The sequence below is a fragment of the Echiichthys vipera genome, assembly GCF_963691815.1.
Source record: "Echiichthys vipera genome assembly, chromosome: 2".
Classification (NCBI taxonomy): Eukaryota; Metazoa; Chordata; class Actinopteri; order Perciformes; family Trachinidae; genus Echiichthys; species Echiichthys vipera.
The window spans coordinates 10,328,427-10,342,416 of record NC_139827.1 but is presented as its reverse complement, the minus strand read 5'-3'; the positions used below and the strand labels follow the sequence as shown (position 1 = coordinate 10,342,416).

The 13,990-nt window shown below is 39.7% G+C and overlaps 1 protein-coding gene across 1 annotated transcript in view; it reads right to left on the bottom strand.

The window, feature by feature from the left end:
* Window positions 1-13,990, bottom strand: part of lrba (LPS-responsive vesicle trafficking, beach and anchor containing) — a 196,666-nt gene that overhangs the window by 148,323 nt on the left and 34,353 nt on the right. Inside the window, 15 exon segments of the mRNA XM_083933277.1 lie at window positions 504-696; window positions 797-864; window positions 867-922; window positions 3,064-3,145; window positions 3,485-3,593; window positions 4,666-4,758; window positions 5,324-5,421; window positions 6,081-6,143; window positions 7,399-7,478; window positions 7,751-7,919; window positions 8,308-8,460; window positions 8,860-8,968; window positions 10,312-10,445; window positions 11,755-11,952; window positions 12,660-12,806. Coding sequence (XP_083789403.1) covers window positions 504-696; window positions 797-864; window positions 867-922; window positions 3,064-3,145; window positions 3,485-3,593; window positions 4,666-4,758; window positions 5,324-5,421; window positions 6,081-6,143; window positions 7,399-7,478; window positions 7,751-7,919; window positions 8,308-8,460; window positions 8,860-8,968; window positions 10,312-10,445; window positions 11,755-11,952; window positions 12,660-12,806 — 1,752 coding nt within the window.

The following is a 13,990-nucleotide window of genomic DNA, read 5'->3' as shown; positions in this document are numbered from 1 at the left end:
TATGTCAGATTCAAACTAAACATATGGGTGACAGCGCTGATGGCTTTGACTGAATACTCCTGTCCACTTGGCTGAAATCAAACTGAGGAGGAGGGCTACGGTTACAGTAATGTGGTGAATGTCTAGGCTGACAATACTGAAGCAAAGTGTGAGTGTGTGTGTGTGTGTGTGTCTGTCTGTGTGTGTGTGTGTGTGTACGTATGTTATGTTCCTGTGTTTACTACAGAGAGACAAAGAGTGTGTGAGTTAAAACAAAGAGAAACAGGAACGGAATAGCCAAAAAAAGAACTGTAAAAATGAGACAGATGAGGAGATAGAAGAAGATCCACAGAAAGATAAACAAAGCAGTGTGTGTGTGTGTGTGTGTGTGTGTGTGTGTGTGTGTGTGTGTGTGTGTGTGTGTGTGTGTGTGTGTGTGTGTGTGTGTGTGTGTGTGTGTGTGTGTGTGTGTGTGTGTGTGTGTGTGTGTGTGTGTCGTGCATGGATATAATGAGTGCTCTGACCTTGGAGTGGGTGATGGACAGGGTGTCCACCCAGACGCGCCAGCCGCCCCACTCATATTTGATGGCGTGGTAGAGCAGGATGCGGAAGATGGCGTACACCATCTCTGTGATTTTCTGCTCCTCGCTGTTTTGCGGGTTGATGAAGCACAGAGAGAGCATCCACTCCTGCCACACAGAGCACTGCAGCAGGCTCCTGACACACAAAAAAGTACACAGAACATGTGAATCCCAATGGCATGTGTGGACTGGTGTGCGATGTAGTTCTCTATCTTGTGAAGTGGTTGACTTCTTACCTGCGGTTCTCTCGGCTGTTATTGAACAGTTTGATCATGTCTGACAGAAAGACCTTGCGCACCTCCATGTGCTCTCGGGGGATGGGGGAGAGTTCTTTAGCAGAGCAGCTATTACCTTCAGAATTTCTAGAAAAATTAACAGAAATATTCTGTTTAAGAATTGAGGTTAAAAAAAAAAACATTTACAGTAAATAATATGTATCAAAATCGCAAAATATTTTATCTGTTCAGAATGTGTCTGTTTTCTCCATTAGGTAATATAAAATATTATACTGTAAAAAAAAGATGTATTTTTTTAAGGACTATAATAAGAAAAAAGTTTTAGGATTTTGGAAGCATCCAGCATTCTGCTTGGAAATAAAATTTGCTTTGTGGCTGCGGAAGGAAAAAGTGCACAAATCAACAACTAAATCATACATTGGTCTCAACATGTGCAAATCATTGTGTCACAAACTATCTGAACTCCCAGCTGTACACACCTGAAAATCTGAGCCTGTGGTTAGAAAAACAGAACAGAGGAGGAAAAAAAAAAAAGTCCAGGCCATTGATCTTTATCATACTGTAATGGTTTTGGTATTGTTTCAAACGGGAGAGCCAGAGTCGCAGGCCCTTCTGGAAGGCTTGGCTTCGGTTAAACCAAAGAGACTGACTGTTTAGATGAATTATCTAGACAATGTCAGTGTCCATTTACATTGAGCAGGGAGACGGCGGGGCTTGGATTTCACTTGTCTCTTCAGACCTTGGCGCTAACCGATGCCCCCCTTGCCCCAGCAGACGGTTGTGTTGTTTCTACGCCTTAGTCACTCAAATTATGAGTCGCTGAACCTTTACCGCCAGAAAATTACCCCAGCATGTACTGGGAATGGAGGGATGGCGTATTACCTTCTTTTTTCCATTTGCTCTTGGTTCCTTTCCCTTGAGTTAATTTGAGGGAAACGGTACTTCCTCGGTTTGTTTGATTGGCTCTGACGTTACTAAAGACTGCAATCAGGGGGCCATTTTGGGAGTTTGTCGCAGATTAAATCAAGAGAATGCACGGCAAAGGAGAAACAGACCACCTCTCTATATTCCATAGACTGTGATCACATGGACAAACCCATACAAGGTTTCTATGATATATACCGTCTGTCTAGGACGGTTGAGGTAGGAGAGTTTTTAACACAACAAAGGCTTAAGACAATCAATGTGTGACTACAGCAGGACCTTGTCAGATTAAGGCTGGTTGGAAGTAAACCTTGGTTGTGATTATACCGACTGCTTGGATTTCAAACTGATTAAAGCTGTTTTTCAAGTGTGCACACGAAGGTGCATGTATGTGTGGAAGCACCAGTAAAAAAAAAAGAGAAGGAGATGTTTTCTTTTCACAGCTGAAATGAATACTTAACATTTCAACATATGAAAAGATTTTGTGAGCTGACGTGAAATTGGAGTTAAATAACGGCCTGAAAATATAAGATGGGAACACTGATCAAAGCCTGGAGTCACTGTTTCAGCTTATTATATTACCGCATATGAAAAATGAGCATGCACTGTCTACTACTAATGATGCACTAGAAGAGAAAGAAAAAACTATACAGATTGTATATGTGCAAGTACGGTATATAGCAATACACTGCCTACACATACCGATGAACAGTCTGTGTGCATTTAAATACACTTTTCTTCTAAGTCATAAATAATATGATTACATCTGTTTTAATCATATGTTATGATCAATACAAATATTTAAATGCATAATGCACCAATTTAAATATTTAAATTTAAAATAAAGTAACAAAATATTGCAGCATAAATATTTACTCCAAAAAGTGCAAACAAATAATGTTTTTTTTAGCAAATGCATTAAAACAAGGAACTCTAAATTCACTTAAATGCAATCAAAGAATTACTTGAATTTATTAAATGCATACACAAACATTTTCTTATAAAATCACACAGAGGTGATTGCATTATTAAATTACATATATCAATCTTTGTATGCAAATGAATCCTGATAAAACATGTTACAAACCTCCAATAAAACTCACAGATGTGTGGTTATGTTAGTCACACAAAGTGTGCTAGGATTATGCATGACATCTGAGGTTCAGTTGTATGAAAATACCCTCTGGCTGCAAAATTTATGTCGTTCATTTGTTTGACTGTATGTAGCGATTGCACAGTTCCATGGGGAATATCCTCTCGTGCAGTATAGAGCAATAGGTATGTAGAGGGTACGCTGCAGGGGATGATTTAGGAGAGTAGTGTGGCGCAGAGGAGGCACTTACGTGGGTTGAGAATCTTCACAGTGGAGTCGGGGTCCGGATGCTGTTTATGGATCACTTGAGTGCAGATCTGCTCTGTAAGAATCTACCGGGGGGACAGAGAGGGGATTCAAGTCATAAATATCCACGTCGGCCTTAACAATAACAGAGACACAAACGACACTATGGATGCACAAAGCTACGTATACGTTTCACCATTGCATATTATATGGCTGAATAATTGTCGAATCAAGTTTCTGCAAGTGGTCAGCTTTACAATTTATTGTTTCAACTTCCCATTAAATTGTCAGCTTGAATAATAAAAGAAAAAAATAAAATTAAAAAACAAAAACAAGGTCAGTTAAAAAGGCGTCATAATAAATATTGCCATGTAAATGTTGTCTATGAAGATCATTTGAGTCGTGTATGTATGCAGAGCACTGACCTCAAAGAGCACATTGTAGGTTGTCATGGTGAACTGGCTGGAGTGGAGCATCAGGCGTTCGATGAGCAGGGAGAAAAGGCCATGACTCAGCATGACCTCAGATTTCCTCCTGATCAGGTTATTAAAAAGTCAAAAGGTCAGTCAGTAAACATTGTTATTTGCCTGATTGTTGTTGTATCAGAAAACAGTGCATTGCCTTGATTCTAAACAGATTAATTGAAAAGTAAAACAGAATCAAACTGAAAATATGCTGAAATAACATGAATCTGATGAGTCAAATTATTGCAGCTGTTGAAATCTGTGGCCATATAAATCAGATGATCTCCAGCTGATATTTGACATGAAGGAAATGAAAAAGAGGTCCCCCGTGGACGAAGTTCTTCAAAGAAAACTCAGGATTGTGGCTCAGCTAAAAAGCTAAGGACTGTTTATAGACAGTCAGTCATTCTCACATCTGGATCCCAAGGCTTAAAAACAGTTCAAAACTACAGTTGTTTCTGGTATTACTACTTCAGCATGCCGTGCACACACTATTATTAATGGTTATGAGTGAAAATTAAATGACGAAAGAAATGAATATGACATGAATCTCATCATGCATTATAACCGAAAATAACGCTGGGAATTAGAGAGATGCAATCTGGAGCACACGGTTATAGTGAAAGCAGCACTGGATATTTGACTGCTCATGAAAGGCAGCACATGTGTGTATAAATGAAAGTAAAGGGTGGTTAAATGTGTGATGATTAACTTTTGAATGTGTTTATTTTGACAGCGAGACCTGTAGCTGGACAGAGAATTAACACTAACAGGTTATCTAAAGGTAGCTTTATAGTGAGATTCTTTTTGCACACTTCAATATTTTATTATTGTTATTCTGTCACTATAAAGACGAACCATTAGAAATCTGACATTAGTTTTTAAAATGTGATTTCTAGTATAAGCAAGCATAAAGATTTTGGAGAATGAAAGAGTGGAAGAAATAATCAACATCAGCGCAAATTCAGACGCTCATCAAAATGTAATTCGCTCTCAGTTATTAAAGACTGTATTACTGTTAGAAGTGTGTGCTTTTAAAATTATTTAACGTGTCTAAAACAGACTGAACTGCATAAAACATTTCCAAACTACAACTCTATACACTGGTAATACAATTCCAAGGATTTTGTGACTGTACTTACTTTGGTTGCAAGTGTTTCAGAAAGTAGCCCATTACTTTGAGAGTCTGCACTCTTATTCCTTCACTTTTTGAGGCCAAAAGTTTGTAAATCACACTGGGGAAAAAAGCAAAGTAAATTATCTTCCATTTTAAAAAAACAATATATATAAAAGCTATATATGAAGTATACAATTGACACTTGTAGCATTCCATTCAAGATTAAGCAGTGTTGCGTGTTATCATTCTTAAAATAAAATTTGTTCAGTTTTTTAAATAAACAATATCCACAATCTAAAGTGCTGCATAAAACAACAGTGACACAAAGCTGAAGTTCAACCCCTTCTATGACAGCCCCTTTTTTAAGAGTGTTGAGGTTGGGGGACAGGGGGAGATAGCAGGTGAACAGCTAATGCCACATAGAAGTGGTGTACATCATCTGAAAGTTGGAAACCTGAAGATTAATTTGGGATGCAGCTCAGCACTGTGCCAAGGTTTTCCAGCCATGAATCAGAAATAAATAATTCATCCATTAAATAAATACATTTTAAACGTGCATCATGGCTACATTAAGATATAAATATATGAGAGCCATGTTTCATAAAATAATCTGCTCTGAATCTGACCACTTTTGATAGCAAAACTATGAATACATCTGCAGTGATAGAAACGGTGATCATTACCGAATCCCGTTGCGCTGGTCAAAGGCCTGGACCATGGACACAGGATGTTCAGACATCAGAGCTACCAACAACTGCAGTACATCCATGAGATTGTCATCCTGTGGGAAAGAGAAGAAAGGACTTGAGGCTATCATGGTGAAAGCGGTGTGAAAAATGCTGCATCTAGTGAAAATGAAGTGAGTCGGATTTTGAGGGGATATCTTAAACTATGAGGAATCTATCCATTCATCAGCTGTTCATGTCAATACAAGATAAAGTGAAATATATGTGCATTATTCGTTGCTTTTTATTCTTGTGATGTTAGTTAGAGGCAGTAGCAGCAGTAATGCGAGACAGAAAAAAAGACCAGGAGAAATAATGAATTACATCACGAGCATCCGAACTAAAGTATCACAATATGTGCTCTATAAAAGGAAGTGCTGCTTCATGTCGGTGGCTTTTCCAGGCAATGTTGTAATCACCCTTCATTCTTACAAGGTTCACTGCATTTCTGACTGATCTGACTGATTCATTTGTTATGCATCACTCCACCGTAAACAAAACCACTTCTGTCAGGACCTCTATCTGGCAGACTTGGAAAAATAACAAGAAACAGTGATGCTGCTTTTAGCAATAAAAGGAAATGTTTGCTCTTGCTCTGCATATCAGACGCTGGGGTGGGGGGTGGGGTGGCAAAGTACAGTACAGCAGTGTTATGTTGCCATCTTGTGGTGACGTCTCTGCTGGTCAGTGCTGCATGAACATTACATATGCCTACCTCATGCATGGTAAGGAGGTAGTTGAGGATACTTTGTAGCTCATCTTCCTTCACTCCGTGATCCTGGAATATAATTGCACAGATTATTTTAAAATTGGTTCACCATTTGATTCACCATGTTTTACTTTTGTATTTTCGTGTATTATATCTATCTCTAATATTTGTAAAGATAAAAAGAAACAATCACAAGTAATGTGAATATGATGATCACACAGGGAAGGACATATGTTTTTAATTTATTTCATATCGAGGATCAGAACAACATCAAGCAATACAACGGTAGCAGTACCCGAAAAAAATCCCATGCATGAAGCAATACAAACTGTTTACACTTGGTTCAGATTGCGGCAATATAATTGGCAGATAAGGAATAAGGAATGTGATAAACTGAAAGAGTCCTGTAGGGAGATTAAACACGCTCTGGAGAATATACTGGGCTTATTTAACACTTGACCCAAAGCTTTTGATTCTAGGTCTACACCCTGATAAACACCATACACCTAAGAAAGATGTTGCTGCTTTAGATCTTTGTTTACTGCTTTAAAAAGGAGTTATCTCACTCTCTTGGAAGAAGACCAGTAAACCAAAGGTCATTAACTGGATCAGAAAATTGTCCATAGCTCTCGGGAAAATATTACTTAGATTATAAATGGGAAACAAGCTTTGTTTGAAAACATTTGGGGCCCTTTTTAATACAATATCTAGAGAGTTTCAATCAAAGTAATGTAATGAATGTGGAGGGTGAGGTGTAAATGTAAGTGGCCCTCTGCAGTTGCCTATGTGAACTCATTTTAACACTTATTCTATTCCATGTTAACTGTGTCTTTGAGTTTGACAGAATGTGCAAATAATGAAAATATAACACAGATATAACATCAGAACCCCTTTTTTAAACAGAGACGTATGTATTTTAGTCTTTTCTCCTTGTTGATTTGCAGCTTGTTGTGATGTTGGTTGTTTTTGTATTTGCACTTTATTCCGTCTTTGTTGTTGGAAACGATATAGTTTGAAAATATTAATAAAATATTAATGCTTGAAAACATCTAAGGAGAATTGAGAGTTGAGGAAGAGTGAGTTGGAACTGCACTTGCAGTTGTATAAAGTTGCAGCTAGTTTACTCTTCTGTATAGGGTATATCAATATCAACCATCAGTCTGTGACTCCACTGCAATCAGAGCACAAGCAACTAGTATATTTGACACATCTCACTGGGGGCACCATAAATACACATAACTTCATTAAAGTGTACCACTTGGGTGAGTCAGTACAAGTTTTTTGGGGGGATGGGGGATGTGGGGCTTTGGCATCATGAACATACCTTCATTATGAGCTGCTTGACGAACAACAACAGGAAGGCTCGCAAAGAAAGGATCTCCTTCAGGTTTGGCCTTTGTCCATCTGAAAACCAAAAAAGCAAACAATGGCTGTTTAAAGTAGCTGATGAATGAGAACCTGAGCATGATGTACAAAGGTAAAGCAAGAAATTATTCACACACACACACACACACCCATATATACATATACGTATACATATAAATACATATGTATATATGTATATATATATATATATATATATATATATATATATATAACACGATAGATCAGTAATGTGCAATTACTGCACAATATTATATACACAGTATATGTTAGCTTTTTGTGTGCACCCTCACCTAGACCTTTGGGCATGACTCCACTGCGGTCCTGGGGGTTGATGACCCAGTAGTAGTATTTCAGTGTATGCATGACCTGAAGTACAGTGCCCACCCTGCGAATGGTGTTGTAGATGGTCACTGTGCTGATGAACTCTGTTGCCAGGTAAGTGTAGAGTGTCAGTTGCACCTGCAAACGATAAAGCGCATTTGAAAACACACATACACTCATGCTTGATAGTTGGAGTGGAATAATCTGGTTTCAGTGTGTCCTAGCTTCCAAGCCCCTAAGGGCTGTAGGCAAACCGTTCTCATTTAAACAGCAGTCACTGAGTCACAAGTGGGGGGATAACCTTGAACTCTAAGCTGAACTCTGAATCACTGAAAATAAAATGTAGGGCGAGATCAAACCAGGCACGAGAGGGTGATTTCGATTGTGTGGGTCTTTGTGAGTGTGCACATCTGTATGTAGTAATGCTATGTGTGTGTCCTATCTAGATGTGTATATCTCCATCTTTACAAATGTAAACCAAATGCATCAGAATGTGCTGCTGTGTGTATGTGTGTCTTTTTGTTACCTTGGCAGGGGCATGGATCCAGATGGCAGGGTTGAAGAGAATGTGGTCACACAGCTGCTTGAGCAGCAAGATGCCGTTCTGCAAGTTGCTAAGGTATCTGGAAAAGGCCAGCACAATGTCCAGGACAGGCCTCGTCACATGCACCTTGGAAGACTGGAGGACAGAAAGGGGGACAATTGTGCCACGATAGGAGGTGAAAAAAAAGAAGAGTGTGAAATGTCAGTGAGATATGTGGAAAGCAGAAAGAGGTGAATGAGGAACAACACAGACATGGGAGGGAAAGGACATGTGCAGAGAAAGATGAGGAGGAGCTCCTCTTCTGCCTAACAAGCACACAAGCCAGCTGTGACCTCCAAATACAGCTGAGGGAAACAAAGTCTGTCTCATATTAAGTGTTGGAGTTGGTGTGTGCCTGTGTTAGTGTTTGTGGCATTAAGGGAATCAAGATCAGCCTTATTAGGGCACTGGGTTCATTATGCGCAGCTACTGGTACAGGAGGATGGCTCTCTCGTGTATTTCTTTGCCAGCTGAGCCAATTTGTGTTTGTCTCACCTTCTCCAAACTGTAGCCAATGACGAGAAAGCCTTTGCAGGCAAGGACCTGCTCTTGCATAGCCACTGAGTTTTTCAAGAGCTCCATCACGAAGGATAGCAAGGTGCAGCTAAGATCCCGTAGATAGACAGACAAACAAACAGTGACAAAGAGAGAGGACATGTTAGACAGTGACAATAATCTACGTAAGCTGCTGACAAAGCCATGACTGTGAAGGGCATATCCTACATGAAATGTGATTGAATGAGGGTGCTGTGTCCCCATTGTGTGAGAAGGACAGATTCTAGTTAGCATCACCTTGGGGGCAGCAATTACAACAACACTGCAAATTCACAAACAAAATGGTCTTGCAGCTGTCAAGCTCAGCATTGCATCAAAAGTTGAATATATAAAATCTAATTTGCAAGTGCTTTTAAAAACTCAATGTAGGTCTCTTTTTGACAGCCGTACCACTAAATGTTATAGGCGGGCATAAACAATTGCTGACAGATAGCTAGGATAGTTATCTGAAAAGCCAGCAGAATGGAATGAAAATAATAGACAGTGTGTGCTGTGTGTGTTCCATTGTAAACTTTATTTCATCTTAAAAAGGCACTGCACTCAATATTCAGAACATTCATTTAGGAACAAACTATTTTCTGCGTAACAGGTAATGGGTGATCGTGACCATGAAAAAACATGGTTATTTCACATATTGGGATGAGAGCCGCATGGAGGCAATCCCAGCCCACTTATTTATACCTTTAAAAATGTTATTTTAGTTCCAACAAAAAATAAGGTAAATAATGCCTCACACATCTACTAATTATCACGCAGAGAGTATTTTATTCCTAAAGTGGTGTATTTAAAAGGGAAACTCCTTCATAAAGTCTGTGGACTGAATAAAAAAAGGTGAAACAAACGCCGCAAAGAGGGTCGCTTGGGCCCTTTCTTCTTCTCTTTCTATGATATTGCGCCACCTATTGAGCCTTATGGCAATTACCAGACCAGATTTTACTGCACGTGTCATACCCCCAAAGCGCCGCCATTTTTGTTTGGTGACTTAGCCTCTTTCTACTAGTCTTGGACCCTCCACACCTGGTAAATGCCCACATCTTTCACATTTGTAATGCAGACGTTCCTTTAGAGATTTGTACTCTCCAGCCTAAATAAAATAACCCTGATGACATCACCAGGGTTATATTCTCAGACTTAAACAGAGCTCCTCTAAAGCCACAGAAGACAATATACTTTATATATTGTTCTATTATGTACTCCCTGTGATGATGATTCCTTGATGTGTAACATTAATAAACATAATTTCCTTGTGCATAAAATTAAGATGTTATAGTTTGTGCTGCAGTAGTCAAATGTGCACGCTGTCAGTAGATTGACCCATTGTGCCAGTTTAAAGTTGTCACACTAACAGCCTTTCATTAAAGTCTTTGTGTGTGTTGGTTTGCGTGTGTTTACCAGACAGAGGTGTCCAGCTCGTGGCTTGAGGGCTGGCAATAATCCAGCTGTGCAAACAGAGGGAAGAGGACCTGCACGCCTCCAATAGAATGTATGCCACTCTGGACTGAGTGAGTCACCACGGCCTTCACGTCCTACCGAAACAAACACAGAAGTGGCCAAACATGTTACACTGGCAATATTTGCATGAAGGGCACATTGATAATTTGTTCTGATAATCAGTTATTTGCACTAAATGGGCACTCTATGCGCTGACATATTTAAAAGTATTTGCAAGTAATTGCACAGTCACAAACAAACAAATGGTGATTCTTTTATTGTTATCACTAGAGTCTGCTTTTCATCCTAGCAGGCACATACTTAAATGGACTCTTTAAATATCTAACCACTAATAAGTATTTTAAACTTAAACCACGGTTTTACCATAGCCAACAGACTAGTGCTTGAGAGGGTAAATGCAAGATCTCAATAGTTTTGTTTCCTGTATTGACTTGTGACTTAAACATGTAAAACAGGCAAAATTGTATTTATTTTCTTTTCTTTAAATGTTCACTAGTCTGGTGTATCAACTGGTGCCTGTGTTGTTGTGTGTTGCCACAGCAACAGTGGCTTGGGAAAACATTTTCCCTTCTATAGGATTGGAATTTTTGAGCATGGCATTGCAAAGCTGAAAATATAGGTCACATTCATTCATATTTCACACTGTGTGTGTGTGTGTGTGTGTGTGTGTGTGTGTGTGTGTGTGTGTGTGTGTGTGTGTGTGTGTGTGTGTGTGTGTGTGTGTGTGTGTGTGTGTGTGTGTGTGTGTGTGTGTGTGCATTTGTGTGTGTGTAGAAAGTGGCAGCAGAAGCCTCCCTCACAAGGAAACAAAGCATTTTCTTTGATGAGAGGGCATGAGAGAAAACTCAATTAGTGCTTGAGAAGAGCAACTCAAAGTGAGTGAAGAAACAGTATAGGCTAAGTGTGTTTATGTGTGTGTGCGTGTGCATGTGGGTGTGTGTGCGTGTAAGCAGCATATGGGAAACTTCCACAAAGTTCACCGCCTACTTCTAACACGAAAATGCTCCACTGCTTCTGTTTTCCAAACTAAACCTCAAACCAACAGAAGGCTAATTCCACAATTGGAGCACCAGTATGGCATTTTTCAGCAGCTGCAGCAGTCTGGCTAGCTCAACACATTTGCACCTCTGCCCTAATGAGGCTATTAAAATGAAAAGGTGCCAACTGGGCCACTTTCAGAGAGAGAGAGTAAGGAGTGCTACATATGGAAAAGAGTGGTGGAAGTAGCAGGCATTCAGTTGGTGAATGCATATGCCCCAATGGTTGCTCAAATGTCAGCATGGTGACTTCAGGTTAAATTTAAATAATGAGCATCCATCAACTCCGATTCTATGGGGAATCAACTTCCACACAAGCGAAATGCCACATTACAAACAAAATTACCTGCAGCATGAGAGCGTGGGGTGAGTGGACGAAAATGGAGGCGTTGTCCTTGGGGGAGGACTCAAGGCAGAGTTGGGCATCTGTGGCGCGAGGGTTATAAGTGAAAGCAATACTCGATGACAGCTTGCCATCATACAGTAGGGTCTTATGATGCTCCGCAAAAAGCAAGTCACTCTCAGCCTTGTACTTGAATGTGCCCTGAGAAGGGGGAAGAAGAAAGGGAGAGACATTTAGTGTAAAAGAGCATAATACGGCCACAGTATATTAAAGAGACAGAGAAACTGGTGAGAGTCTGAATTACAAAATAGTGAAGGGAGATTTTGTACAGTCAAATTTTATTGTGTGTTGGTGGATGTGTCAGGGTGGGGGCCCCTAGCGTAGTTGGGGCAACAGGCGAGTCCTTAAGTCCCTGTGAGTGTGGACTCGTAGCTGGAGAGGTGCCAGTTCACCTCCTGCAAGGAACCTAACCCCCAACTGCTCAGGGCCCTTGTCTATAAAATACTATGGTCATGATTAAGACTGAAATGCATGAGTTTTTTTATGGCAGAGAAACTATTGTAAAGTTTGTTATTTAATTTCACTTTGTCATTGATGGAATCGAACTATCTTGCAGAGGAGAATATCATGGACTGAACTAGGTAAATCGTGTGCAAATAATTTATTGTAAGGTATGAAGTGACAGCTGATCAACAATTACCATGAGACAAGGGAAAGCTTATCCAACCATGTTAAATCGTCCTTTATATTGTTTTAGAATGCTCCATCATACATGAAAAGTGTATGTATATTTAAAAGCATTACATTTAAGCTTTATAAAAAGTCATTATAACCATCATTTCACTGTGTAAGTTATATGTCTCTTTTAAACATTTCTATCACACATCTCAGGTTTTATGCCGACCAACCTGATAACCCGGTCCTAGCTGATAGATAGCCAGGATCTGAGCAGCGCTGAGAGCCTCTCCAAACAGGTAAACTGCCCCCATCTGTCCGCAAAAGACACGGTTGGCATCTGCTGTCTCAGACGATCCCAGGAAACACTTGTCAAACGTCTGCAGCAGGACAGATGTTGGAGGTAGGATTTGAGGAAGAAAAAAAAAAGCAGAAATAGATAATTAAAGATGACAGGTAGGGAGGAAATAAGGGATGAAGACAGAAAGGCGCAAAGGAGGAATAAAAAAAGACCAAAAATAGCCAGAAAGAACAGAAGGAAAAAGCATATTCATGTTAACAATAGCTATTATTGGCAACACACAGCCTCAAACTATAAGCATACTGTGGCTAACATGATGATGTCCCATCTTCCTCTGGTCATTGTCAGTGAGGCAGAAGCATAAATGTTGTTAATGTTGAGGCCACATCTCAATCAAGTTGCTAATTTGCTTTCGGACATACTGACATGGAGGGGATAAAACTACACTGTGGAGGCGTTTTAGTTCCTAACAAAATTTGATTTAAGAATCTCATAACTCAGCATGACGGAAAGCAATCCTGGGGACTGTGACAGAGTTCATATGGTGACATGTGAGATGAGCAGGCTGTGTATATGCAGTCATTTTCCACTGTACTATCGATGCTAAAAGATGAAAAGAATGGTTTCATACCCCAAACCCTCTGAAAGCAAAGGCTGAGATTAGATATATCTGTGAGCGAGGTTTGCTTTGAGTTTTTGTACACGCTCTTGCAGCAATATCTAGTTCTGAAATTGATATTTGACGGAAAATCTGTTACAGGCAGGCGAAAACCCTGATGGGAGGAATTGAAAATATTAAATCTTGCCAGAGGTTTCACAGAATAATATTTGTGGTTTGCTTGCAGACACGCTCATCCACAGAAATGGCCTGCATAAAGGAACAGTTTGGTGTGATATGCTTATTCACTTTCTTGTTAGATGGGAAGAGCAAAAAGGTAACAAAAAAGTAAAAAAAATAATCCAACTACTACCTTTAAAGCTCACTGAAACACATCTTATCTTGTTTGCTGCATCAGTACAAAAGGGAAAAAGAACGCATGCTGCTTTTCATAACGTCAAATGTGACACCAGAAATAAAAAATTATAATAATAATGGTCTGCTGGCAATGGAAAAGGAGTCCATCAAGCACTTTTTTGCACTTTTCCACACTTTTAATAATGCCACAGATACACGCTCAGTGACTATTTCTTGGCTTGGTATGGTGACTTCTGCTGTTTTCACTCTTTATGCTACTAAGCTAACCGGGCTGCTGGCTGTAGATT